The following is a 25,204-nucleotide window of genomic DNA, read 5'->3' as shown; positions in this document are numbered from 1 at the left end:
TTTTTTAGCTTGCAAGGAGTTATCCAAATTTCGAAATAACTGGTAATCTATTGGAGCAAGGATCCACCACCCACCATGCCCGGATGGTGGATGTTTTGACAATCCAATCGAAGCTCCTCTAATCCTCTAATTTGGTAGCAGTCTGTAGTGCAGTGTAAGGTGAAGTGTTGTCGTGAAGCAGCAATGGCGTAGAGCGATTGACCAGCCTTGGTTGTTTAGCAGCTACCTTTTCCATCGTGATTTGCAGTTACTAACAATAGACTAGATTTGAATATATGATTGCTAAAATCCACCACATGTCGTAGAGTAAACTTTTGGAAAATCAAGAAAATATGATTTTCCAACAAAAATTAATGGGAAGTAATTTTGTTTTTCTTAGCCAATATGTAAATTTAGTATTTTAAGATTGTTATTTTCATTAAAAACATAATTCTATAATCTTATTATTTATATATTTGAATATAAAGTTCGTGGATACGGTGGCTTTTCACAATCAACAAGGAGGTGGTGTGTTTTTACATACAACTAATGGAAATAAAATAACGGTATTGAAATTTCAAATTTGCCGCAACGTGCCGCGCCGCAGCGCTACTTTGTAAATCTATGTATTTACAACCACGCTGCGGCTACGCAATACGCATTGGTTTATCGATCGACTAGTACTGCGCGCACGTATTTTTTTGTACAATAGACTTGTAACATTAACATGAACGATAATCAGGTTGAAGAATTTATCCAGCGATATGAGATTCGAGGTCCGATAAGTATAGAATAAAATTAACAAGGCATGGGAAGAAATATGCAATACATTTATTGATAATATCACAAACAAAACCGCAAGTGACAAAAATAAGTATATTTTTAACACAATTTTTTCGTATTTTCATTACTTGCCATGACAATTCTCCTTCTGGGCTAATGAATCTTTTTTCGTTTTAATAGTAACATTAATAACAGTGTTTCTTCGTCAGAGTCCTCTCTAGAAAATATGTACTACACTACGATTCTCAAACTTAGCGCCAGCAGTGCGCGGCACGTTACGACAAATTTGAAGGCGCCCTTTTAATGTATTATTTTACTTAAAACATTGACACATAATCAATCATCATCATCAATCTGTGCTGAGGTTATTGCTGGTTGCGAAGAGGAAAGTAGTGGTTATTTTTTTGGAATTTACAAATGTTTTGTTTTGACCACAGGGCAAGGGTTTTGTATTGCTACCCACTTATTCCTGAATGTAGTTTAGTAAAAACTTACATCATCGAGGCCTTTATGTGCTTGCCCTTCAAGATAGAGGTAAATTACATTCCTGTTCTAAGATTATTAATGCATAATACAGAAACAGTAATAAATATTTGCGCCAGCAAATAGAAGAGCTGCTGTACGGCACCATTTGTGGATAGAGTTGTAACCGGTGCATATAATACACAGTTTATTTTTGTGACGTTTATGTTAAAAAATGTGATGTCAGTTGTCATTTATCATATGTGTTCAGTTGATAAGAGTGCATAAATTATATTATTTCTTAGAATTAATTAATGAAGTGTGGAGTGTTTTCGAGCATCTGAATATTAGAACGCGGTGACGAAAAATTTTATTATCATCCAGACTTCGAGTGCTTAGGTTTTGGTAATTAATAATGACAAGAATATAGTGTTTGAGATAATCATCGATTCACACCATAATCTGCTTTAAAGCCTTAACTATGGAAAATATTCATATACCGGTGGATCTTAATAAGGTAACAACTTTATAAACATTTACGTATACGTCAGCTATTTCCTTTGCAACTAACCCTCTAAAAAGCTTTTTTTAATTAATCTTCCTTTTTGCACCTCTAAAAAAAGGGGTTAATTATGATAATAAAACTTATTTTAATAATAAATTATACCGGGCAGAATTTTTTTCTCATACAATTTGTTTTTCCTGCAGAGTTATAGTGACATGACAGCTGAAGAAAAACTGAGGTATGTTTAAAAACTGGTTGAATTTGTAACTGCAAATGATTTAATTATTTGATATTAATATTTGATGATTTTAGATATGACCATCAAAAGATGCATGAACTTCATAAAGGCCATGAATCAATGCATTCAACTATGATCCTTATATTTCTCTTCACCTTGATTATAGCACAAATTGTTTTTGTACAGTGGAAGAAATGTCATTATAAGTCATATGCGGTAAGCAGAATTTCATGTAATTATAAATTGTATCTAAATATCAGAAGCATCGTTGTTATTTTAATTGAGCATGGATTCATTACATTTATTTTTATGACCTTAATAGATATTTCATTTGTAGTACTATAATTGTGTTACAGCTCTTTACTATGGTGACAATGTGGTCAATGCCATTAATAATGAGTCTTAAGAACTCATGGTTCCGTTTTGTAGTAGTGTGGTTACTCTTTACATTCCTGACTGCTATGGTTATAAGAAAGTCATCTCAAAAACCAATGTCGCCTACCACTCCTAGGTAAGCTTTTGAACTACAAATACAAACAATTTATTTTGGACTTTTTTAATATCTTAATTAGTCTTTATGAGTCTTTCACATTTTTTAAAAAATTTAGATATTAGGTCTTTATTGCAGTTAAAATACATAGTCTTACTATTCTACTAACATATTCATCCATGTAACTACACCAATTAATTACACATAGAGACGGCTAGTCAAAAATATCGTGTAAAATTTATCTGTATTTTTATATTATATGTATCAGGGGATTTAGACAAAATCACTTCTCACTAAAAGTAATTAACTAAGAGCAATTGAATTTGTATGAAAATGGTCATATACAGTGTTAGCTATTCCCATAAAAAATAGTTAGCATCTGTGATTTTGTACCAAGTTGGAATTCAACAGTAAGTAAAATATTCTTTTTCAGGTTAGTATACAAATGGTTTTACCTAATATATAAAGCAAGTGTTGCAGTTGGTTTATTTGGATACATCTCGCTTATACTAACACTTATTGGTGTGAATGCACTATTTGGGCATAAACCTAACCAATGGATGGATGTTTCACTACTTACGTTGTTCTATGGGCTGTACTTTGGTGTACTGGGAAGAGATGTTGCAGAATATTGTTCAGAAAGAATGGCTGCTTCCATTGGAGTGAGTACTATAAATACCTAAGTTCATTAACCTAAAATCGTTAAACTAAAAGTGTAGTGTAGCCTCAGGTTGAAACAATATTTGGTCCACATATATAATTTAATAGAAAATCTATTTATATTTCTAATAAAAAGTGCTATAATTGAATTACAAACATATGTGTCATTTTATAAATGTTATTCAAAGAAAAAGCTAACACATCCTTCATACTCTACAACTGTTTTATTAAAATTATGTTACACAAGCTCTGCCATAATGTGTTATGTATATAATAATTGTTTAACTATTGATCCTTTTGCAATGCTCTCATACAAATTTTGAGTTTAGTCAAGAAGTATTATTAAAAAAAACAAAATTATGATGATTTTCCGAAATTTACATAAAAATATCAGACGACTTAAATCATTCAAAACTACTACAAGTATAGTTCTACATTTCACGGAAATCATTGCAATATAAATTTGTACCAAAATAAATTAAGAAAATATGACCCTACATTCAAACTATCAACACAACAGCTTGAAACATGAAAATAGTAAATTTTATCAAAATTCTGGATCTACAAACAGTTATGAATTAATCTATTGGAACTCATTAACAACGTAAAGTTCACGTTGACGCGAAGCCGCGTACAAAATTCATAAATAATTATATTTAAAAAATATGTTTCCGACGAAGTTATGTTTTATATTGTATTAAAATCATATTTTTTCAGTACTACACGGCAGAAGGCATACCGACGAGACAGTTGGAACAGAATGTGTGTGCAGTGTGTGGAAATAGGCTTCTAGTCAATATTAATGAAGAGGGTGTACTTGGTGGGTTTAATAGACAGATATATTTTTAAACTTTTTTGTCTCACTGAGGGTGATCAAGCCTTTGCTTCTATACTATAGACATACCTGCTATGACGTATGTTAATATAATAGGAGGCAAACGAGCAGGAGGCGCAATAGATATTAAGTGATACGCCCATGAACACTCACATTGCCAGAAGGCTCGCAAGTAGGATGCCGGCCTTTCAAAAATTGGTATGCCGTTGAAGCATGTTCGTAGCGTGCAGAATTGACACCCCTACCCTTCTGTATACGAAGGGCAGCCTGTGCGTCGACCTTGTGCTGAGCGTCCCCGTGGAGGACGCCCAGAGGGGGATTACACTAGTACACTCCTGGGGTAGTTTCTGTTTCTTCTGCACCTTCATACTTATTGCAGCTCGGTTTTGGCATTAGGGCAAAAAATGCTGAACTTAAGCTTATAACAGTGTCAAGGAGTAAGATAATTTTTTTTTCTAGAAAATACATACAAGTTACCGTGTGGGCATGTGTTTCACGAGTTTTGCATCCGAGGTTGGTGTATTGTGGGCAAGAAGGAGACCTGTCCCTATTGTAAGGAGAAGGTGGATCTCAAAACTATGTTCACAAATCCGTATCCTTTTTACTATATAGAGTCTTACCTAGAGATGTCCATTAAATTTTCTGTAGTGGTCGAACAATAATTTATCTAATAGACTGTACAAACTAGTGAGCAACTAATTTAAGTAAACAAACTGCAGAAAGAGCTTTTTTTCATTAAACCTATGGGTTATCTTATTTAAATAGTTACTAATTCTAATCTAAATTTACTAATCTTTTAAAAAATCTTTATAAATACATTTTGACGTTAAAATGATAAATGTGTCGGAGCAGACTAGATTTCAGCATTAGATAATTAAAAAAAAAATATATTTAATAATTTCCCAGCATTGGGAATAATTAATAAAAATAAAATAAATCAATCAATATCTACACCCTTTTTAGATATGGCCTCAGATATTATCTAATAGGGAAATAGGTGATCAGCCTCACATGCCTGACACACGCCGTCAACTTTTTATGTCTTAAGGCAAGCCGGTTTCCTCACGATGTTTTCCTTCACCGTTCGAGCTAATGTTAAATATCGCACATAGAAAGAAAGTCCATTGGTGCACCTACGACCTCAGGGATGAGATTCGCACGCTGAAGCTACTAGGCCAATACTGCTCTAATAAATTAATAAGCTAAACAAAATAGTAGAATTTATTAAAATGGAATGATTAGTTAAATTCTCATTCGCTTAAAAGATGTATGACAGGAAAGTCTGATGAGTAGTACAGTACAGAGTAGTACTATCGTACCTCGCCCCACCTTAAAATTGCACCATATGGAAAATATTTCCTAAGACCCAAAAATAAAAGTTGGTATACTGGGAGTCTCTACCTCTTAAGATTTTTCAGTTGGTCTGAAGGTTTCTTTTTATCAATGATTAAATTTCCTTAATAACAGTTCAGCTGGGATCGTCCCCACATCCTCTACGCTCAGATGTTAGACTGGATTAGGTGGCTGGTTGCCTGGCAACCGCTCGTCCTATTTCTAGTCCAGGGAATCAATTGGTTACTTGGCCTTGAATAAATTATACCTTAACGTGGGATCTTTAGACTTTATAAAGTGTACAGGCCTCTTAAGTATTAAACCGTTTTTTATCTATGATTGCAAGGTAAGTTTTTTTTTCTCGTTATGTCATTTTAGATTGGCTAATGTTGCCATGAAAAAATAACTGTCACCTAAATTCCTTGTTGTTATTTAGTAAATTTATTTAATGAGCTAGTTGTATTAAAGTACATTAATATTAAGTATATGAAAAGTGAAGCTAGTGTCGTGTGAATTTTAATTATGTACCTTAATATATAAGTAATTTTTTTACATATGTATTAAATTTATTCAAATGTTTTAATAAAAACTATAATTTGTTTTGAAATATTGTTTTCTTTTAATGTTATGTATAGCATTAATATTTTTATAAACAATTTAATATACAATAAATACTAAGGTATAATATAATATTTTCGTTACTTTAAACTTCTCTAATTGTAGGTGGGTTTTAACCATACCTGTACAAAATTGCCCAAACCTTCAGGAGTTTTTAAATATTGTAAATAATATATTTCATCAGTCTGTGAATAAATTAAAATTGTATATTTCATTAAACTGATGTTTATTGTTATCTTCTGATCCTAAATGATGGTGCCGAAATATATAAAGTTTATCATTTTTTAAATTCCTTAACTCAATATTATATCTAATTGTACTACGAACTTTTTACGACCCGCCTTTGTACAATATGAGATAATATATCGTAGATGAGCGTTTGTCACTATTGCGGGCCGAGGAAGACGCGCGGATGAAATCATGAATCACAATCATCCTAATGCGAGCGCTTTTTAAATATTAGCTATTAATTAATGTCGCGTTTATTCCAATAATAAATAAAATCACTATTCAGATGTTTGAAAGTGGGAATGTGTGAGATTCGATAAGTAGGTATATTAAGAAAAACATGCTTATGCGATATTGGGATGAGCTATAAGTTACCTAATTATATTACTTAAAACCGTTTGGTATAATATCCCAAAAATAGGATTATTTCTCATGTCGTATTTTATGTATGCGTATTTCGAATGTATTTTCAAGAACATACGATTATCAATTAAAACCTCGTTTTATCTCATTTATAAAAAGTGTTTCGCATTCGATTTTTCGAATTGATGCCAACCGTGAAACGTTCAAATTTTTGCAAAATGTACAAATTTCCGTTTCAAAATCAACAATGTAACTAAATTTAAAATCAAAACAAGAATATTAATATAAAATTTTTTGTTTTTGCGCAATACATTAAATTACACGAAATGATGAGTTTTACATCCAGAATTTGTTCCAATCCATTTAGAAATTTAAACCAAGGAATCTGTTCTATTGGATTTAATAATTTTGGTAAGCTTTTCAACAAATAAATAATAAATCAGTGGCGCTACAGAATGGCAGAATGTTAAATGCGCATATAAAATCATTATTATTAATGTCCGAAAGTTTGGAGTTGTTTGAAATATCAGAACTGATCTTGGTGGGAAGTGAAACCATAACAGCACACGCCTGCTTTTCATTACATACGAGTCAACTAAGGATCATAATATAGAATTTATGGTATTTTTAATGTTATGGTTTTAAAAATGTCTAGGTTGTTCACGGAGTTATTCTAAAGACAAGGGACAATGTTGCAAGGAAGTCGCTCAGACTGAGGGTAGACGTGTGGAACCTTGGCCGAAGTCAGATCCGCCGCCTCCTAACTGGCAAGGATGCTGTCCTAAAGAACCGCAGCCACCAAACTATGACCCCTATAGGATAAAAGTCCCTGACGTGGTCGTGCCGCCTCTACCCGCAAGCAACGCCAAGGTAAAATATTTTCTTCATCGAGACAAGTTATTATTATTCCAAGGAGAATGTGCTTGGTCGTATCCAGAGGTAATTTCTTTGATACTGTAATATTATACTTTGATCATAGGTATCCTCTGAATACGATCAACGTTCCTTTTCCAATTCCAAGTGACATTCCAACCGAGTGCGTTAGACGAAATCAGAGCCTGTATCGCGACGTGATGTTAATCTAATGAAAACCAGTTTGTACTTTGTTCATCAGTGGACTGGAGTGATGTGGACGACCCAGCGAGATCCGCAGCATGGCCAGAATGTAACTGAGGAACCGTACCAAACAGGCTTCCCGCAACACACTCATCACCAACAACACGAGCAAAACGAGCAACAGGAAATGGAAGCTAAGGAAGAGGAAGAGAGTACAGGTTTCTTCGGCTATCTCAAAAACCTCTTTGGCAGAGGCAGAAAGGGAAAAGGCGAGGGAGAAATGTCCATGACTGGCGAACAAAATATCCATTGGTGTTACGCCCATTAACCGATCAATCGGTAAGAAGATATATTAATAGAGAAAGTGTAGTTTATGAAGATTTCGTCCAACGCACTATTACCCGTAGCCATAACTGTTATCATAACATGACATTTTTCAACAGGAGTACCAATCAGGCGCGATGTTGAAACCTGATAATGCATTTGGGAGTGGACTTAAAGATTTGTTCTTCGATTCTCCGATAGTCCATCCCAACTATTGGAAGGATAAGCCGAATAAGAAGTTAGTCAATACCAACGAGAAGCAAGAGTTGCCGAAACTCGGTTACCATGGCAAGGACAAATACAAATATGCATTTCATGAACCCTGGAACCCACTAGATAGAATCGGTCTGCTGGAGAAGGCTGAGAGAGGAGAGACTGGCCAATCCGACGTAGCAGATATTCCCAAACAAATTGCTTCCTGATCGGGCTCTGATCTTACTAACATAAACAAAATTGCTTGAAATGTCGCTTGGATTTTAAAAATAAAAACTTATTAATAACTACTTTCATTGTTTACACTAATTCTAAACAAAATAATCTAGGAACCTAACTGTATACTATTTATCTAGGAACCGCATTCAATTTTCTCGAAGTTTACATTATTTTGACTGTTATTGCACAATATAATCTGGTGAGTAGGTTATAAGGTGAGCTGGCTATGTATGTGCGAGTGACGTAAATTTAAATTTTTAGCGACCATCTTTTGCAAACTTATACTTACGTAGAACCCGTTTAATACGATTTCTCGCATAATACGCCACTTTACGCCAGTCTGCAATTTGAGATATATTTTCATACCTTTCTTAACGCTTAATACGATTCGACATCCCGTTTAATACGCCCGAGCCTGAGCCGAGAGGTCTAACCGAGCGCTCTAACGCGAGCCCCCAGAATGGCGCCCCACCCGCACGTGTAGCACCCGAGATACTGCAGGGTTTTCCTGGATATACTTCCATTGATGACAATGTACCACCGTACGAAATTCAATCAATTGAACATCTTATTGAGAATGTGAACAGCACAAAATGAGGCCCTATATGATAATGATGAAGACGAAGATGAGTCAACTCCGGTTTTGCCAAACGCCCAGGCATTACAGCTGTTAATGATTTAAGACGCTATGTAGCTTCTTTAGCAAAGATGTACTGCAAAAGTTGTATTATATTGAAAATCTTTTAATTGCTAATGCATCAAAATCTTTCTGTCAAACCAAATCAAGTGATTATTTTAAATAATATAATTATAATTACAATATGTATTTAATATAATTCACAAATGTATAATTTAATACCTATAAATACCAAAATTAGAACATCATATTTAGTACGTATTATTTTTCTTATCTCGCATAATACACTTTCTCGCTTAAGATGCGTTTTTGGTAGGGTCCCTGAGACATCGTCTTGAGCGGGTTTCACTGTAGTTTGTCCTGGATAGCATAGTGAGTATGTGGTTTTATAAAGCCGATGCTGGAGTGCGCGCGAACAAAAGGTCCTTGCTCTGTGCGTCCGGTGCCGGATCCGCCTCCTTGCCCACCGCCACCGCCGCCACCCTTTCCCTGGATCTACGTCTGGATTGTAGGCTCATTCCTTAGCATCATGGGCATTGTGAGTATCAAGTTTCTAAATAAATTACAAACATTTGTTAATTTAACTATTATTTATAAGTTTTTATTGTTAATATAGTTATTCAATGTACTGCCTTTTGTGTTATGATAAATTGACGTCTGAACGATATGTTTACAGCTTTACAAAATTTATTTATGGCGACTGGAGAAAGAGAAACTCGGTGAAAGTGTACCCATATGTAAGTATTAATGTACACAATATATTGTAAGATGAAAATGTATTATATGTACTTAGTACAGTCATTATTGTTGAAGATTTGAACTAAAATTTATTTGACTAGCCTATCAAGGATAGTAATTTCATCGTCCAATCCAAAAAGTGCAACAGGCACAAGTGGCTGGGACATGTGCATCGAATGGCGAATGACAGAAGCCCAAGGTCCTTACTGAACTCACAACCCGATAGTCCGTGGCTGCTATGGTAGGATGGAGTTCTGAAGGACCTCGAATCAGTAGAGGTTCGCAATTGGAAGCGGGAAGCTCTGGAAAGATTGCGATGGCGAAGTGTACTTGAGGAGGCTAAGGCCCACAAGGGGCTTGCTAACCATTGATGATGATCAAGTATAGTAAGAGTGCTAATCGGGGTGCCAAAAAGATACTTTTTAAGAAATTGTCAACGTTCTTCCACTTTCATGCTATATGTTTTATTACAAATTTTTGTTATGATTCTTGTTACGTTTCAGGGCGGCCTCGTCGGAAAATTAAGCGGCCCTTCCACTGCAAAGATCTTCCGGCTTGCGTACAGTATTTGATTATAGGCACCGGGGCAGCTGGCTGGGCGGCTTCCAAGTCTATTATCGAACATGACGAAAATGCTAAGGTAAACTTACCTACAGGATGCCAGTTACCATTATTTTATTGGATTAAAACTCAAAACTTGTAATTTATAAAAGTGTTACTCCAGACATCGTTAAGATCTAAACAAATAAAAATACAAAAATGGAAGTATACGTAAGATATTAAATAATTTTCTTATTAAACTACCTCTATATACGCTCTTTTATATATAACCGCTTACCGCCCTGCTGAATACATTGGCATAACTTTACTTGATCAGATACCTTCGAATACTTTCCAAATTCATCAAATATTTTAGGGAAATCCTTAACACAATCGTTTAACAGGTGTTCATGATATCCAAAGAGGACTGCGTGCCATACGACCGACCTCCCATGTCAAAGCACATGTGGTGGAACGCGGAACCACCCGATATCTTGACCCTCAACTATGTGGAGCTGGGCAAGAGACACACGTAAGTATCAATTATGTTGCCTGGAACCAACCAACTTTTTAGACTGGAAATAATCTAAAATCTCATAAAAGATTTTATTTTATATTAATATTACATTAGAAAATTTTCAAATATACAAACTTCAACATACTTGTACGACAAGGAAGAGTTCGATGTCCATTTCGATATATTCTTAACACGAAAGGCACAGAATTGTCAGTCGTAAGGATAAGATTAGTATGGGAACAATAATAGATATGACAGATAATATAGTAAATAATACTTTGTCTTAAAATAGTCCACTATACGCACAGACACTCAGTAAGAAATTATAAAGTTGAGGACGTAACCAACCCAATCTAAACATAATAGCAGGTGTATCAAATGTGGCTATCGGCCGAGTTAAAATATTATGGATCACCATCATAAAAGTTTATAAAATAATAAATATGTACCATGTATATAGAAAAATACTGATTGCGGTCTTTGTTCTGATATAACCCAAATTCCGAAATTTGAAGAGAGTGCCAAGGGGAAATATTGCTTTTCTTTCGAAATCTTAAAAGCTGAATCAGTTCCAAGTAATAATTACGGTATTTTTTAACCGGCAGGATGTACCTCGCCCAGTGCCTCGATTTCTTGGACCCTATAAAGTTTTACCGTAAGAAGAAGGGTCCAGCCGTGTCCATAGCTTCAGGCTGGTGCGTATTGCGAGTGGACGCGGATGATCACGTGGCCTATGTCAAGACGCTGTGCGGCGAACAACCTATATACTACGAGCGTTGTTTGATTGCTCCAGGTAGTAAAAGTAGTGTTTCTGTCCTGTAATCTCATATTAACGCCTAACTTACGGCCTAATTGCTTCTTCATATCCGATGATTTTTTATTCTATCTCACCTTATTATGAACATTGAGTTTTAGAGTATACTGGCTCCATATTTTTGAATACCAGTTTCCAATAGAAACAATTTCCTTTTGCAAATAAATTCTACTAAAAAAATCATAATCCGAAATCGTCCTTGAGGTGGCAGGTTCGAATGGCTGTACACGAATTTCAGGAAACCGGCATGCCTTAGGCCCAAAAAGTTGGCGGCGTGCGTCAGGCTTAGGAGGCTGATAACCTATTTGCCTATTAGATTGATAAATGATCATGATACAGAAATCTAAGTTAAAAAGGTTGTAGCCCTACTGATTATTTAAGAGACATAATTAACTTATTTTTAATTTTACTAGCGATTCCCTTTTCGAAATGTATTGTTATTTTTGGATTATTTTCAGGTTCTAAACCACGGAATTTATCAATATTCAAAAACGCACCGAAGTCAATTCGCGATCGCGTTTGTACACTTCGCACTATACGGGATTTGGAGATCGCCTACCGCAAAGTGAAGAAATCCAAACATGTTACCATCATCGGTGCTGGGCCCCTCGGGTGTGAATTGGCCTGGCATTTAGGAAGAATGAGTAATTAATTCTATTGTCTTTTATTTTTACCACATTCAAGTCAAATTATTTCTTATGTAGAAACCCATATTAAAAATATTTTACAAAGTTTTGAAATAAAAAAAATGCATAAATAATATTAGTGGTTCGAACGCGAACTAATTAAAATAACCAAAAAAGTGTGTAAAGTTATTACTTTTTGTATTTACACACACATTAAGAAAACACTTTTTAAAGGGATTGAAGCTGTGTATTATTATTATAAACCTATAATTTTCCGACAATTCGCGTGCGTGGTCACGGTGATTGAAGACAAAAGGTGTTGAATGTCAAGAGTATCACAGCTGTAGAGAAAGTTGTGTTATCTGTATATTTGTTTCCCCGGACTTTACATAGTTTCAATCCGTTATAACATCTTTCCAGATAAGGTAGTTGAACGGCCAGAACACGAAGACCCGATTCAATTCGTGCATATTTACAAGGACCGAGGTATTTTGGGCGGCATCATACCGGAGTATCTGGGGGAGTGGGCCGCTGAGAAGATTCGCGCTGAAGGCGTCACTTGTATGAGGCAGAGTGAGTATCTATGGATTGTTTGAAGTCGGTTAATGTTCTAGGTTCTGAGGTGTCGTAGTTGGAACTGGCTATTTTTTAACAGAACAGTTACACAATACTGTACGGAATGTGTTCGGACACTTGCAGCCGTCTGCTCGACGTCCGTCGTTCCACAACTGAGCCTTTCTTAGGGCTGTTTTTGCCGCGCACCACTGCTATGTGGAACCAGCTGCCCACTGAAGTATTTCCGAACCAATTGGACTAGGGTCCTTCAAGAAAAGAGCGCATCAATGTGAGTGTCCATTGGTGGTATCTTAATATCCGGTGATCCTCCTGTCCGTTTACCTCCTATTACATAAAAAAGAAACTTTTGTTTTCTACTTGTACTAACAGCACCACTCTAACAAGTTTACAAACACTTTAAAAGCGACCAAATTCACTATTACAATGTTTGAATTCAAAGCTATAAATATGTATTGATCTGATATTGGATAGTTGCTTCTAATTAAAAACACAATACAATATAAATTCATCGATATAAAGAAAACAAAAAAGCACCTCTAACTTTTGCCTATTTTAATTTAATTACAGCACATTAGTTTGACTGAAAATTATATATTTTACAAGTTATTTAAATAAAAACCATTTGGCGTTTACTTAATTCTTTCTGCGAAACACTCTTCCGTCTGGTATTGTAAAAATAATGAAAAAATATTGTTTGCTGGAAACTTAGACTAGACAGTTATCCACCAGGACGTTGAACAAATTTATCTGATACATAACAAAGAAGTATGATCATTATATTGTGAGTAATAAGACGGTTTTCGAAGAACACGTGTTGGTCAAAGCTTATCGATGTCCAGATTGAGCATTCTGATAAACGAACGATGTCTGGATATCTATTGTTGCTCCCCTCACACTTTTAAATCTATTTTTGTTTCGTTTTCGCAATTTTAATTGTTTTGTTTAATATTTGTATTATCTCTGTTATGTTTGAGTATAATACCACTCTATATAACGACTATTTTATGGCGTTATAGAGACAAGAAAATCGTATAGATAATCCATGACTCCCACTTATTAATCATGGTCAATGGTACACGTGCAAGCAATACCATTTGTAAATAAAACAATGAATTTCTTAGAAAGTTCGTATGCATGATGCCGTTAGTCGAGTTTATTGCGGGCTAGGACAATAAAGCGACAAAAGAACTACACAAGTACTTTATTACTCAATTGTTGTCGATATTGAGAGTGGGTGTAATGCTAGCTATAGTGTATCATTGTATGAAAGGCAAGCTAAACCAAACAAAGCCAATTGATTTCAACGCTTTAGGGTGTTTGTCATTAAATCGAGGGACGTTACATGGAGTTTACACTGTATATTATAATAATCAATGCTTCTTATTATAGTAGGGGAGCCCACGATGCTAAATAGAGATTTACTCGAGCGTCATAGAGACCTACTGGGTTGCAAAGCTTAGATTAAAATGTTATGTAATGTATATCTTTTCATTGGTGGTGGGAGCGGCTATACTTTCAAAAATGTAAAAAAAAACTGTGCCATGGACATACTCGATATTGATAGCATCCATGTATTTGTTTATGTTTATTACTAATGTACGTATATTAATCTCATTGTTTGCATAGTGTGGGTGGTCGTACATAAGTGTTGAAAATGAGAAATATAATGAAATCGAGCGCGTCAGATTTTCTAAGGGAATGCTAAGCGAACCTAAAAAAAGCACTTATCTTATAATCTTTGGATGTGACTCAAGTCGCGGCTATTATTAGAATATGCAAAAAATTACATTTTGAAATACTCAAGCGCGTAACATTAAGATATATATGGTTCATCTTTATCTCCTAGACGTGCTCTCTCATAATCTGGCGATTATCTGGAGGGATTCGCCTAATCCGATAATTAAAAAAATATTATTGATTGATAAGCTCAGGAAATAGCAAAAAGTTTGTTGTTCAAGTAGAACTTGTATTTATTAAGTAATCATTTTAATAAGATGCTTTAAAATTAACCTGAGGAACCGGTTTACCTCGACGACATTCTAAGATATTTGTACATTTTTCTAATGCTTCTTATGTAAATTTTATTGATTTTTGCAAAGTTGTTTCACCACAAAATCCACACTTTATGTTAATATTTTTAAACTAATATAAGCATCATGCAGTCGCTCGTATTGAACTTTATCGACGATTTTTGTTACTTTTGTTGCTTGTGGAAATCGTTAGATTATATATTTTTCGATATACTTGAATTATTTTTCCTTCATAATAAAAAAAAATCAGCCTCGCTCGAGAATGTCGAGATGACGTTTTTTTATATAAATTTGCAGGCCTCCCCTTACTTTACGTCACTTGCAAATTGACAGATTAGTGAAATATACACATCTTAGCATGTTATTAACTCACCCTACTTTAATCTGCCGATCTCGAGAAAGTCTGATGATTAATTTTTTTATACTAATCTGATCCTTTATCTTTGACGTGCAGCCATATATGAGAAGCTCATATGTGGTAGATTTACTTAACAAGGGCTCACCCTGTATATTAATCTGCCAAGCTGTAGTAAAGCCCGAAATCCCCTCTTGGGCTCCCCTACTAATATGTAATTATACTATGTACAATATACATAGTATAATTATATTTTTTTTGTATAAGTAGGTAATAATTGTTAACTGTGTTTTAATGTTTGAATGTGTATTCCGTTTTTGGCTTTTGTGTATAATGTAATTGTTTAGATATTCTATAATTAGTAGCTGTAGTAGTAGTACTGATAAGCAAATAAATAAGATAATAATGATATTTCAGCTCAAGTGTATGACGCCTTCGAGACTCCGGACGGCCGCTTGGAGTTGACGCTGTCCAATGGAACGTCCATAATTACGGACTATGTAAGTTTAACGACCCGTAACGTTTTTAATGATTATTTGTCAATCTAATAGGCGGGTAGGTGATCCGTCTTCTGTGCTCGACACACGTCGACTTTTTGGTCAAAAGGCAATCCGGTTCCTCACGATGTTTTCCTTTACCGTTCGAGCGAATGTTTAATGCGCACATAGAAAGTCCATTGGTACACAGCCGGGGATTTAACTTACGACCTCAGGCTAAACCCACTTGGCCTACACTACTCTAACGACCCGTAAGTCCCCCAAAAATTATTCTCTCTTCCTTGATAATTATTTTTTTCCTCAAGGTGTTCGTAGCGATAGGTGCGGATCCGCGTACGGAGATAGCGAAGCATTCGTACCTGGAGACGGATTCCGTAAATGGCGGATTCCTTGTTAACACTGAACTGGAGGCTAGGACCCACCTTTATGTGGTTAGACTTTCCTTTACAAAAAATATAATAATTATTAAACCCAGATATATTTTTTATGTCATTAAATTAAGCTAAACTAGTTTGATTAAACGTCTGTCTAATTAAACTTGCGCCACTTCCGTCGCACCTTTAATAAGTATAGTAAAGTTTTATTAGGCATAGTGACTTTCCAAGCTCCCTTGGGAGTCTGCGAGAAGAGATTAATAACTCAGGTAAATCATGAAACTCCTTATATTAAATGTAATCACCAATACACATCCGCCAAGTAAAATAACTCGGCGTGTTGAATGCAACAACTGGCATCTAGTGATCGGCATGAACATTTATTAAATTTATTAAATAGTAAAACAACACAAATTTATTAAATAGTTTATATGCAAAGACCGATGATTGTTATAGGTATAACATAACCAACCAAGTGGTCGATGCCAAGTCTGGATGGTTGTTTCGGGTTATAGTAGTCATAATGATAATAATATAATTCATTTTAAATGATAATTCAATCTAGACTTTAACGGAGAACCATAATGAACGGTAGGTCGCGTGGATCCGCTGTTTCTGTGCCCCGTCTAGAATTGCTGTTGGTGACGCCGTGGGGTTTTACTGGCATGTCAAGTCTCACATAACCCTCCCCCTAGAGCAGTCGCGCCGCGGGGAGCATGAGTAATGCATTTGCCCACAATTAGCTTATCCAACAATTACCTGAAAACTAAGTCTTATCGAAATTACTTCTACTTCTACAGGCGGGAGACGCAGCAAGCATCTATTCCCAGTGGAAGGACACGAGGATCCGCATGGAGCACTACGGGCCGGCGGCTGAGCAGGGCTACATTGCGGGCAGTAACATGACTGGGTATTGGACTCCTTGCAACATGGAGCCCTACTTCAAGTTGTCGCTAGAGGGCGCTTTGGTAATGGAGGTGAGTTTTGATATCGGAAAACAATATTAATCGTTCCAGCAAACAATGTTTTTTCTTCACGTGTCAAAGGTCTTTTACGAAGGAGTTTTCATTAATCTTAGAAAACTATTTTATATATAATCATATTCATAGTTTGGGCTCCATCGATACGTTTCTTCAGATCGATCCAATTCACAAGAAACAAATCCCTCATTACACAACAGTAAATAGATTCAAGGAACAATTGTTATTATCCCAGGTGGTAGGCGAAGTGGGAGCATGTATGCCAACAGTGGGCGTTTTCAAGCCTTGCAGCGATGAAGCCAAGCCACAAGTGGAAGCCGTCGCCGACAGTTCTGGCGGCGGAGACCGACCCTGCTATAAGAAGTACTTTTATAATCACTTATTACAGGCAAAATTATTTCTAGGAACTTTTATGAAGGACTGGATTAGCCTAATCGCTAAAACGCGGTTCTCAACCGCATTACATTGGAATGGACTTTTCTGGTGCGAATTACTAAAATAAATTATCACTGTATGTAAATAAACAAATCGAATGCCTAAAAGTCGACAGCGAGTGATCATATAAGGCCCATAAAAATACAATCAACAGAAGCCTTTAAAAATAATAAAAAGTGAAATAAAAAATAGTAGGATAAAACCTCGCCCCCTTCCCCTGCCCGACCTCAGATTACCCGTAAATTATGTTTCCTTTCATTTTACAATATTCTCCTCCTTTTCCAATGGGTTTCATCCTACTATTATTTTTTTTAGTTTCAAAAATTATCGACCCTGGTCTAGTAGCGCCTTTTTAAATCTTAAATGGCTGTATACCACATTAATTTCCATTTAGATCTGACCAATACCAGAACAGATACAAGCGTGGTCTGCTGTACTATCTTCGGGATGAATATATAGTTGGCATTGTGTTCTGGAATATGCCACCTTTGGAGGAACGGAAAGACGTTGCCACGGAGGTAAAACCGAGATTATATATCTTGCTTTGTTTATTCGAAATGTTATAATTCTTTTTCACAAGTTAATTTATCAGTGATATAGGCAAAAGTGTATGCGATGATTACATACGGACTTCAGTATCTATAAAGATAAAGTTATAAACAACAAGGCCATAATTAGTAGCTTATCAGATATGGATTCTTAATATACAGGAAGATATTTTTTCTTCTTCGGGGATTTGTAATCAGCCCTATGTCATATGGAGTGGCTTCCTATTGGAAGCATCTACTCTTCAGCTGCCTAGAGCTACTGCCGGTCTTCTAGCTCTAGAATATGGTGACGTTTAAGACGTCTCACATACTGTTTTATAGTGAGTTGGCGAGGAAGTTCGTTTGGGTGACAGAATAACCGCTCTTTGTATTTAGCTGCCAGTCTCCGGATTTCGTTTTTGATTGTTCTCATTTGGAGGTGCTCGTAAACTTCGTCGTTGGTTATGTACGACGTACTTTGGAATTGCTCTTAGAATCCGGTTTATATGTATATTTATGTTTGTATCACTTGCGCTTCCCCCACAGTTGGGAGCATATATCCAAATATGTTAATTAAGATGACTTTATACAAAAGGAGTTAGTTGTCTAGAGAAAGCTAGCTTTCTTCCTAGCCTCTAGTACAGGCTGTTGTACTTTAGCTGTAGCTTCTGCTTTTTACATTTCATTTGATGCCTCCATACATAGAAGCTATATATATATATATAGCTTCTATGTATGGAGATTTATATATATATATATATATATAAATCTCCTGTCACGATGTTTGTCCGCGATGGACTCCTAAAATACTTAACCGATTTTAAATTAAATTGGCACACCGTGAGCAGTCTGGTCCAACTTAAGAGATAGGATAGCTTAGATCTTTAATTGTAGTCGCAATTTTATTTTATTGCAAATTATTTGTCTATAATTAATTGACAGTCACAATTATCTGTTAACTGCAACAGATGTCGATACTTTTCGACTGATAAGTAATCTATTACTTATTCAATCCAGTCGAGTAGATGGCACTGCTATGGTAAACCGACAAACGTGTCATTTAAGCTACAATTCAATATCATGATTACCACGTGTTATTGAGGCTAAAGTATAAATTAAATTTATTTTGTAGTAAACCAAATACCGTGAAATTCAATTATTTCAACTTTTTTAATTTTTGGTGTTAGCATAGCCAACCACGTGTTACTTAGACCGTGGTGTAAATCAAATTCAAATTATACTGACGATAATACAGTGAAATTATTCTTTCGTGTCACGGTATTAAGGCTAACTAAAACCACATTAAGGAGAAATGAAGTTTGCGGGGGCAGCTATAAATTACCACACATATTGTGGTGCATCCTAAAGTTTTTATACCAAGATTATGGAACTCGTCATACTGATCTGTTTTATATTCCTCATTTTGATTAAAACTATACTCGAAATTAAATACCCGAATTTGAAATCGTAGTACGCGAGTCTTGGCTTATTCCAAATTTCTTAAGGAGATAGTCAAATCGTATGGATTTTTAAGATCACATAAAAACGCACTCACACACTTACACATTCCCACAGACACCTCAACCAATTATTAGTCAATTGCCCGTTTTGCGTTTATATTTTTATTTAAAGATTATAAAATTATCTTTTAAAAAAGGGCTGCGGATTATCAATAAACTGTTAATTAAAATGAGTACCTAAAACTTTTACAAGGTTTTGGTCTCAGGTTAACATTTATGAACCGCTGAGCTTTAAAGGCGCTAAATGATTGGTGGATTCAATTAGTTAACATACTCACAACAATCAAATGTTCCTACAGACGTGTACTCGCCCATCTACTAATTATCATGCCTTGTTTAAGTAATTTTTTTCTATATATATATATGTATATATATAGAATAATAATAATATTGTAACAAATGACGACACTTCGGTAGACATAAAAACTGTGAATATATAATAAATAAACTTACAGATACTCAGAGCTCGTCCAACATACAAAGAAATTAACAAGATCTCCGAATTGTTAGGCTTCCCCGAGACAGAGTGCGACTACAAGCCAGAAGAACAACTGCGCGTAAGCGCACCATGTATAAAGAAGTTAGTATCATTTTAAAGTTACAAAATCTTCTGGCATTAATCTAATCTTATTCGACTTCATACCAAAATGTGGATTAAAGTCTACAACTACCATGGTAACAATCTCACCAGTGGATGAAATATTCAAGTAAATATATTGTTACGAGCTAGGGGATCGGATAGAAAATGCCGTAGATTTCTTCAAAGGTTTATTTCATGATAAATCAACGAGGAATTTGTGGGTACAAATTAATTGCAGAGATGCACTAATAACACACAAAAACACAGTCACTAATTACTTCACTTATGCACACTTCACACAGTACTTTATCACTTGTATTCACTTTATCGCTTCGGTGTTTCTCTCCTGTTATCGCATTCCAAACTAAAGGCGACTAGTCGCGTTTCGGCTCGCTTATATATCCCTGGGAATAATTCTAAACAACATTCGAGAACTTTCTAGGCGGGCTTGCTACTGAGTAGCGATTGCACAATTCTAGAACGCCCGCACTCTTTGTCTCTTTCGCACGTTGCTCCGTCCTTGTCGTACGGCGTTCTAGAGTGCTCAGTCTAGTTTCGAGAAAGTTCTGATCTTCTCTCTCTCTCGTATCATTTCGTCCTTGTCCCACACCTAGAAAGTTTGGTCTAGAATATTCCTTCATCAAAGGGGTATACCTAGGCCTGAAAACTGTACCACTCTACTACACATGTTCTGAAACCGACTGAAAAAAGGTTTCAGCTTCCTGAAAACTAGGGTAACATTATGGAGATTACAATTTTCTAATATGTGATTGACCCTCTCCTGAAACGGTCAGAAATCATATTACAGCCGGCTGAAAAGTTCTCTAACTAGTGGAAAAATCTAGAAACATTGCAGTCGACCCGTCTTCGTAACAATATATTAAATTAAATAGGTGGCAAACGCTACCTTACTAACAGACTTTCTCCAAAGCGACTTTGCATTTTTAGCATTATACAAACAATTAATAAGGATTTTAGACAATACAGGCTAAGTGTTGCATACTATAAATAAGAAACAAACATTTTCATGGCTGGTAACTATATGTTTGAAGTGTTAATTCCAAGAAATTAATTTTCTTTTCTTTTACAGCCGGCGTGAATTCTGAATCCATCAATAGACAACGAAAAATATATTGTTTTTGTTCTTAAAAAATAAGAAATCAATATAACTTATTAAACTATATATTTATGAAATCTATTTTTTTAATAATAAATAACAATATATAAACTCACTATTATTAATACTTTTGCATTTTGTAATAAGAACAAAAGTAAACTAAGTCTCATAAACTCAAAGATCCACCAAATTCAAATATTTCATGTAAATTTCTAAATTTAAAACTAAGGGAAATGACTGAGTAAAAACTTAAGAACTTACTGTTATTACTGATTAATATATGCTATAAAAGAAGGAACTGTATGGAATACTGCATCGATCTATTATTACCAATTTTGAACATTGGCTTTTTACTTCTCTTGAAGGATGGGCTGCAATTCGACATCGCAAAGCTTGCCTACCTAATTTATCCTCATTTCCATAATTTGTATAGTATATATCTTCTAATACAAATATATGTAATAATATGTTCAGATCCGATGACAAGTCTTTGGATAAATCTAAGATATTGTTATTCACTTTGTACTGTATCTTTTTCTTTATACCAAAACTATTAATCATCATTTGCCATGCGTGAAAGAAAAGTCTCCATATACTAGTGGAGTATGATTTCACATCTTCACAGAATATTTTAATACATATCTTGCTTAACTCTTTTGTAGTTGTTTCATAAAGTCTATTTGGAGAACTTATGTCACATTTTGATAGGACCTTTAAATATTCTGCTGCCAACTTGAAATTAGTTATCATCACATAGTTCTCTTTAATTGGTAACTTATTATTTAAACTGTCAATAACAAGATTAAGTAGAATGGAATTATTTCTCTGTAATATGTCTTTGTAAGACATATGAGAGATAAAAGAATTCATATTGTATCTGACTATAGACAGGCCCTGCGTCTTTCTATTCCACATTGTAAAGATGTTATCCAAAACAGGAAGTAATATTTTTTTACAAGCTTCAATTTTTTTCTCATCTGTGCTCTGTATGGAGATACAATCAAAGAGCATGTTCATAAATGTCCAATCTAATTTTTCAGACCATAGTCGCAAAATTATACTGTCCTGGACCATTTCAGCCACAAAATCTAATTCAAGAGTGGGTAAGACTTCATTATAATTAATTTTGGAAACAATATTATTCATGAATCGCTGGCAGTTACACCTTAAAGGTAATTTTTTTAAGAATTTATAACTGGTTATACAATATTCTGTACGGACAACTAATGGTACTTTTTCAATCTTGCTCAACAAATTATAAACAATTATACTCTCTTGGTCTGTTAAACTTTCTATAAGACATTTTAAGTGTCTCCACTCTTCTTCTATACAACTATTGTAAGAATTATTACTGTTCATATCATTTTTATTAAATAATTTTAAAGAATTGTGTGACTTTTTGAAAATGTCTGCACGGACAGAACTGTATTTGGTATTGCTCCACATACTCGAAATTATTTTTTTTCTATCTTCTCTGTCAAATTTTGTAAAAGCTTGTTCAACACATAATTTTTGAACAAATTCAGGCCATTCTTGTAACTCAATACATTCTATAGTTTGTTTAGCTGGCAAACTGTGCAAAACAGATTTTATGGATGACATTGTTTCCTCAAGATAAATCCCTTTACCATATGAAAGTACCAATTGTATTGACGGCTTTGGACGTGCCCTATACATATTTTTGGCGATGAAATGTGGCAGTGTGATTATCTTGGTTTTATTCAATTGAATGATATCATGCTTTGCCATACTACACACTATACAGTCTAACATTTCATTTTGAGGTAACAAAATAAAAATTTCTTTTGAGGGCTGTGAATCCAATTTCTTCATTAGTTCAATTTTAAAATCTTTCGCTATTGTATCAGACCAGAACATTCGTAATTTTGTAGAAAATCTTTTCATTGGTTTATCTTCTAAACATAAAGAGATTACAGCTTTCTTGTTTAACTCTAATAATGTGGGATTGTGTTTTAGGAAATTGAGACAAGTATCTTCATCAAATTTGATTAAAACTGATTCATTAAATAAAATTTTGCGCCAAATTCGATTTCTACTATATAAAGTTTTTAAAGCTTCTTTTTTTGATGTATCCTTCATTGACTCAACCAAAATTTTGATTTTATTAACTATCATTGGATAATTCTGCAAATTTTCACCCCAATCTTGTAACAATATTAAGATGCTTTCAAGACCCAATAATACTTCTTCTTCTTTACATTTTTCTATATGCTTTTCTGCTAAACTGTACAAAAATGTGAACACTTTTTTCTTTTCCAGTTTATTAAATTTCTTTTGCTCTGATCTAAATCTTTCAGAAGTTGAGAATTGTGAAAGTATTTTGTCTGGTACTTCTTTCTCATTCAGAACATGGTATAATATAATAGATTTTTTGCATGCTTCTAAATGTTTTTTGTTTTCATTATATACACCAATTTGTATATAAATGTGATTAAGGAGTTTCCATGTTTCCTCTGTAAATTTAAATGTTTTGAATTTGTTAATAATGCCATGGATAAATTGTAAAATGTATTTTTTTGGGGTCTTTTGGTCATCTAGACCTTCATGGAATTCCTTTAATAATCTTTTCAGTTGTTGTTTATTATTTGGCTTACATTGTGATAATTTTCTGAGAAAATTACCTTGTTTGTTTAATTTTAGTAAGGTTTCTCGTTTTTCTTGTGAAAAAAGTTGATTGATCTTTTTGTTACCTTCATATTTTAATAGAAAATGTTGTAAATCATCTTTTTTTATATACTTAGCAAAAGTTTTACTATCTATGAAATCCCCATATCTATCGAAATTATTTAAGATACATTGTGGATATCTTTTCATCACCAATTTAGTGTACTTAGCGTTTAAAACAGGTAACTGACCAGTTTGAACACTGTCTAAAATTTTAAAATACTCCTCACCATATTTGCATAAAGTAAACATGGCCTTTTCAAGCATTGGTTTCTTCCAATAGACACATTTTACATAAACACGTAATGGCTCCATTGTAAGCCATAAAAGCCTTAAGAATATGTTTTCAGGAATTCTGTATATATCTTGTTCTAATCTTGACGTTATAAAAGCAACAGAGCAATTGGGTAACCATTTCATTGCAGTAGTCAAGTCAATACCAATAAGATAGATAAAGAATTTCTCATTACGGCTTGGATCTTTCAGATGGAGTCTAATCTGAAGTAGTAACTTATTCCTTGCTTCTGTCAACATATAAGGCAAAAGTTCATTATGCAAATAGTGTGGACTTATAATTTGTTCATATTGTGGATCTTCAATTAACCATAATGAGTGTTTAATAGCTCTGGAAACATAGAGCATGTCCTCACACTTTAAAACATTTAGTATAAAATCGACATTCCTATTGTGACATTTAATTTTTAATAAATTTTCTACATCTGATTGAGTATAATCTATATTTTTGATTTCTTGGTGATGCTTCTGAATAGATAGTTTATTAAAATATTTATGTTTCTCCCCAAGTGTTACTCCTGAGATAGACATTTTTGGTTGTAGCTCACCTGTAATGGCAAAGTAAAATAATTTTACAGTATTGTTTAAAAAATCTATTAAAGATGGCCAAGGAAAGAAATATTTAATCTACTCAATTTAAAAATGACTTATTGCAATTTCTAATGTTGTGAAATAATAGGGGTGTTAGCTTCCGTTTTTTTTTTAATATTGTGCAATTTTCCAGTATTAGTCATCAAAATAAAATAACGCATACTGAATACTGCTATAGAACCATCAATCAGATAACAATTGAAAAATCATAAAGGATCGGTTTAAGTCTATTTTTATTTACTTACATAAGCCACGATAATCACTGCAATTTATGTACTTACTATATTTAATTATTATAGTTTAGAATTAACGAATCACTAGAAACGATAATGTATAGTATTATTATACAGTAAGGTACGATGGTGGTAAGTGCACTTTCAAGTCTAAATTCTAAATCACCATTCACCCGGCTTGTTGTGAGTTGTGACAATATACTATTCATATTACATAATATACCATTAACAAT

At 34.3% G+C, this 25,204-nt stretch overlaps 3 protein-coding genes across 4 annotated transcripts; 2 read left to right on the top strand and 1 right to left on the bottom strand.

The window, feature by feature from the left end:
* Positions 1 to 1,467: 1,467 nt before the first annotated feature.
* LOC123712446 (RING finger protein 121) lies at positions 1,468 to 5,629 on the top strand. The gene is made up of 8 exons (XM_045665534.1): positions 1,468 to 1,741; positions 1,933 to 1,967; positions 2,042 to 2,183; positions 2,324 to 2,478; positions 2,891 to 3,119; positions 3,835 to 3,937; positions 4,412 to 4,544; positions 5,425 to 5,629. The coding sequence occupies exons 1-8, from the start codon at positions 1,706 to 1,708 to the stop codon at positions 5,543 to 5,545; spliced, it is 954 nt and encodes a 317-aa protein (XP_045521490.1). The 5' UTR covers positions 1,468 to 1,705; the 3' UTR covers positions 5,546 to 5,629.
* Positions 5,630 to 6,656: 1,027 nt separating this feature from the next.
* On the top strand, positions 6,657 to 21,241 carry LOC123711837 (apoptosis-inducing factor 1, mitochondrial-like). The gene is made up of 16 exons (XM_045664668.1): positions 6,657 to 6,904; positions 7,149 to 7,363; positions 9,337 to 9,480; positions 9,619 to 9,679; positions 10,184 to 10,320; positions 10,625 to 10,752; positions 11,343 to 11,530; positions 12,010 to 12,195; positions 12,598 to 12,750; positions 15,556 to 15,638; positions 15,941 to 16,066; positions 16,810 to 16,986; positions 17,225 to 17,352; positions 17,819 to 17,942; positions 19,927 to 20,051; positions 21,142 to 21,241. The coding sequence occupies exons 1-16, from the start codon at positions 6,820 to 6,822 to the stop codon at positions 21,155 to 21,157; spliced, it is 2,076 nt and encodes a 691-aa protein (XP_045520624.1). The 5' UTR covers positions 6,657 to 6,819; the 3' UTR covers positions 21,158 to 21,241.
* LOC123711833 lies at positions 20,865 to 25,162 on the bottom strand. Of its 2 annotated transcripts, none has more exons than XM_045664662.1 (2): positions 25,020 to 25,162; positions 20,865 to 24,695 (listed from the first exon to the last, which is right to left on the bottom strand). In XM_045664662.1, exon 2 carries the CDS (start codon positions 24,676 to 24,678, stop codon positions 21,442 to 21,444), a length of 3,237 nt encoding a protein of 1,078 aa, XP_045520618.1. In that variant the 5' UTR covers positions 24,679 to 24,695; positions 25,020 to 25,162; the 3' UTR covers positions 20,865 to 21,441. The 2 variants fall into 2 exon arrangements, with proteins under 2 accessions (XP_045520618.1, XP_045520617.1); XM_045664661.1 differs by having other exon boundaries at positions 24,984 to 25,152.
* Between the last annotated feature and the right edge of the window lie 42 nt (positions 25,163 to 25,204).

The sequence above is a fragment of the Pieris brassicae genome, chromosome 7 (genome assembly GCF_905147105.1).
Source record: "Pieris brassicae chromosome 7, ilPieBrab1.1, whole genome shotgun sequence".
Classification (NCBI taxonomy): Eukaryota; Metazoa; Arthropoda; class Insecta; order Lepidoptera; family Pieridae; genus Pieris; species Pieris brassicae.
The sequence above is the reverse complement of the archived record's forward strand: the minus strand, read 5'-3'. Positions and strand labels throughout refer to the sequence as shown.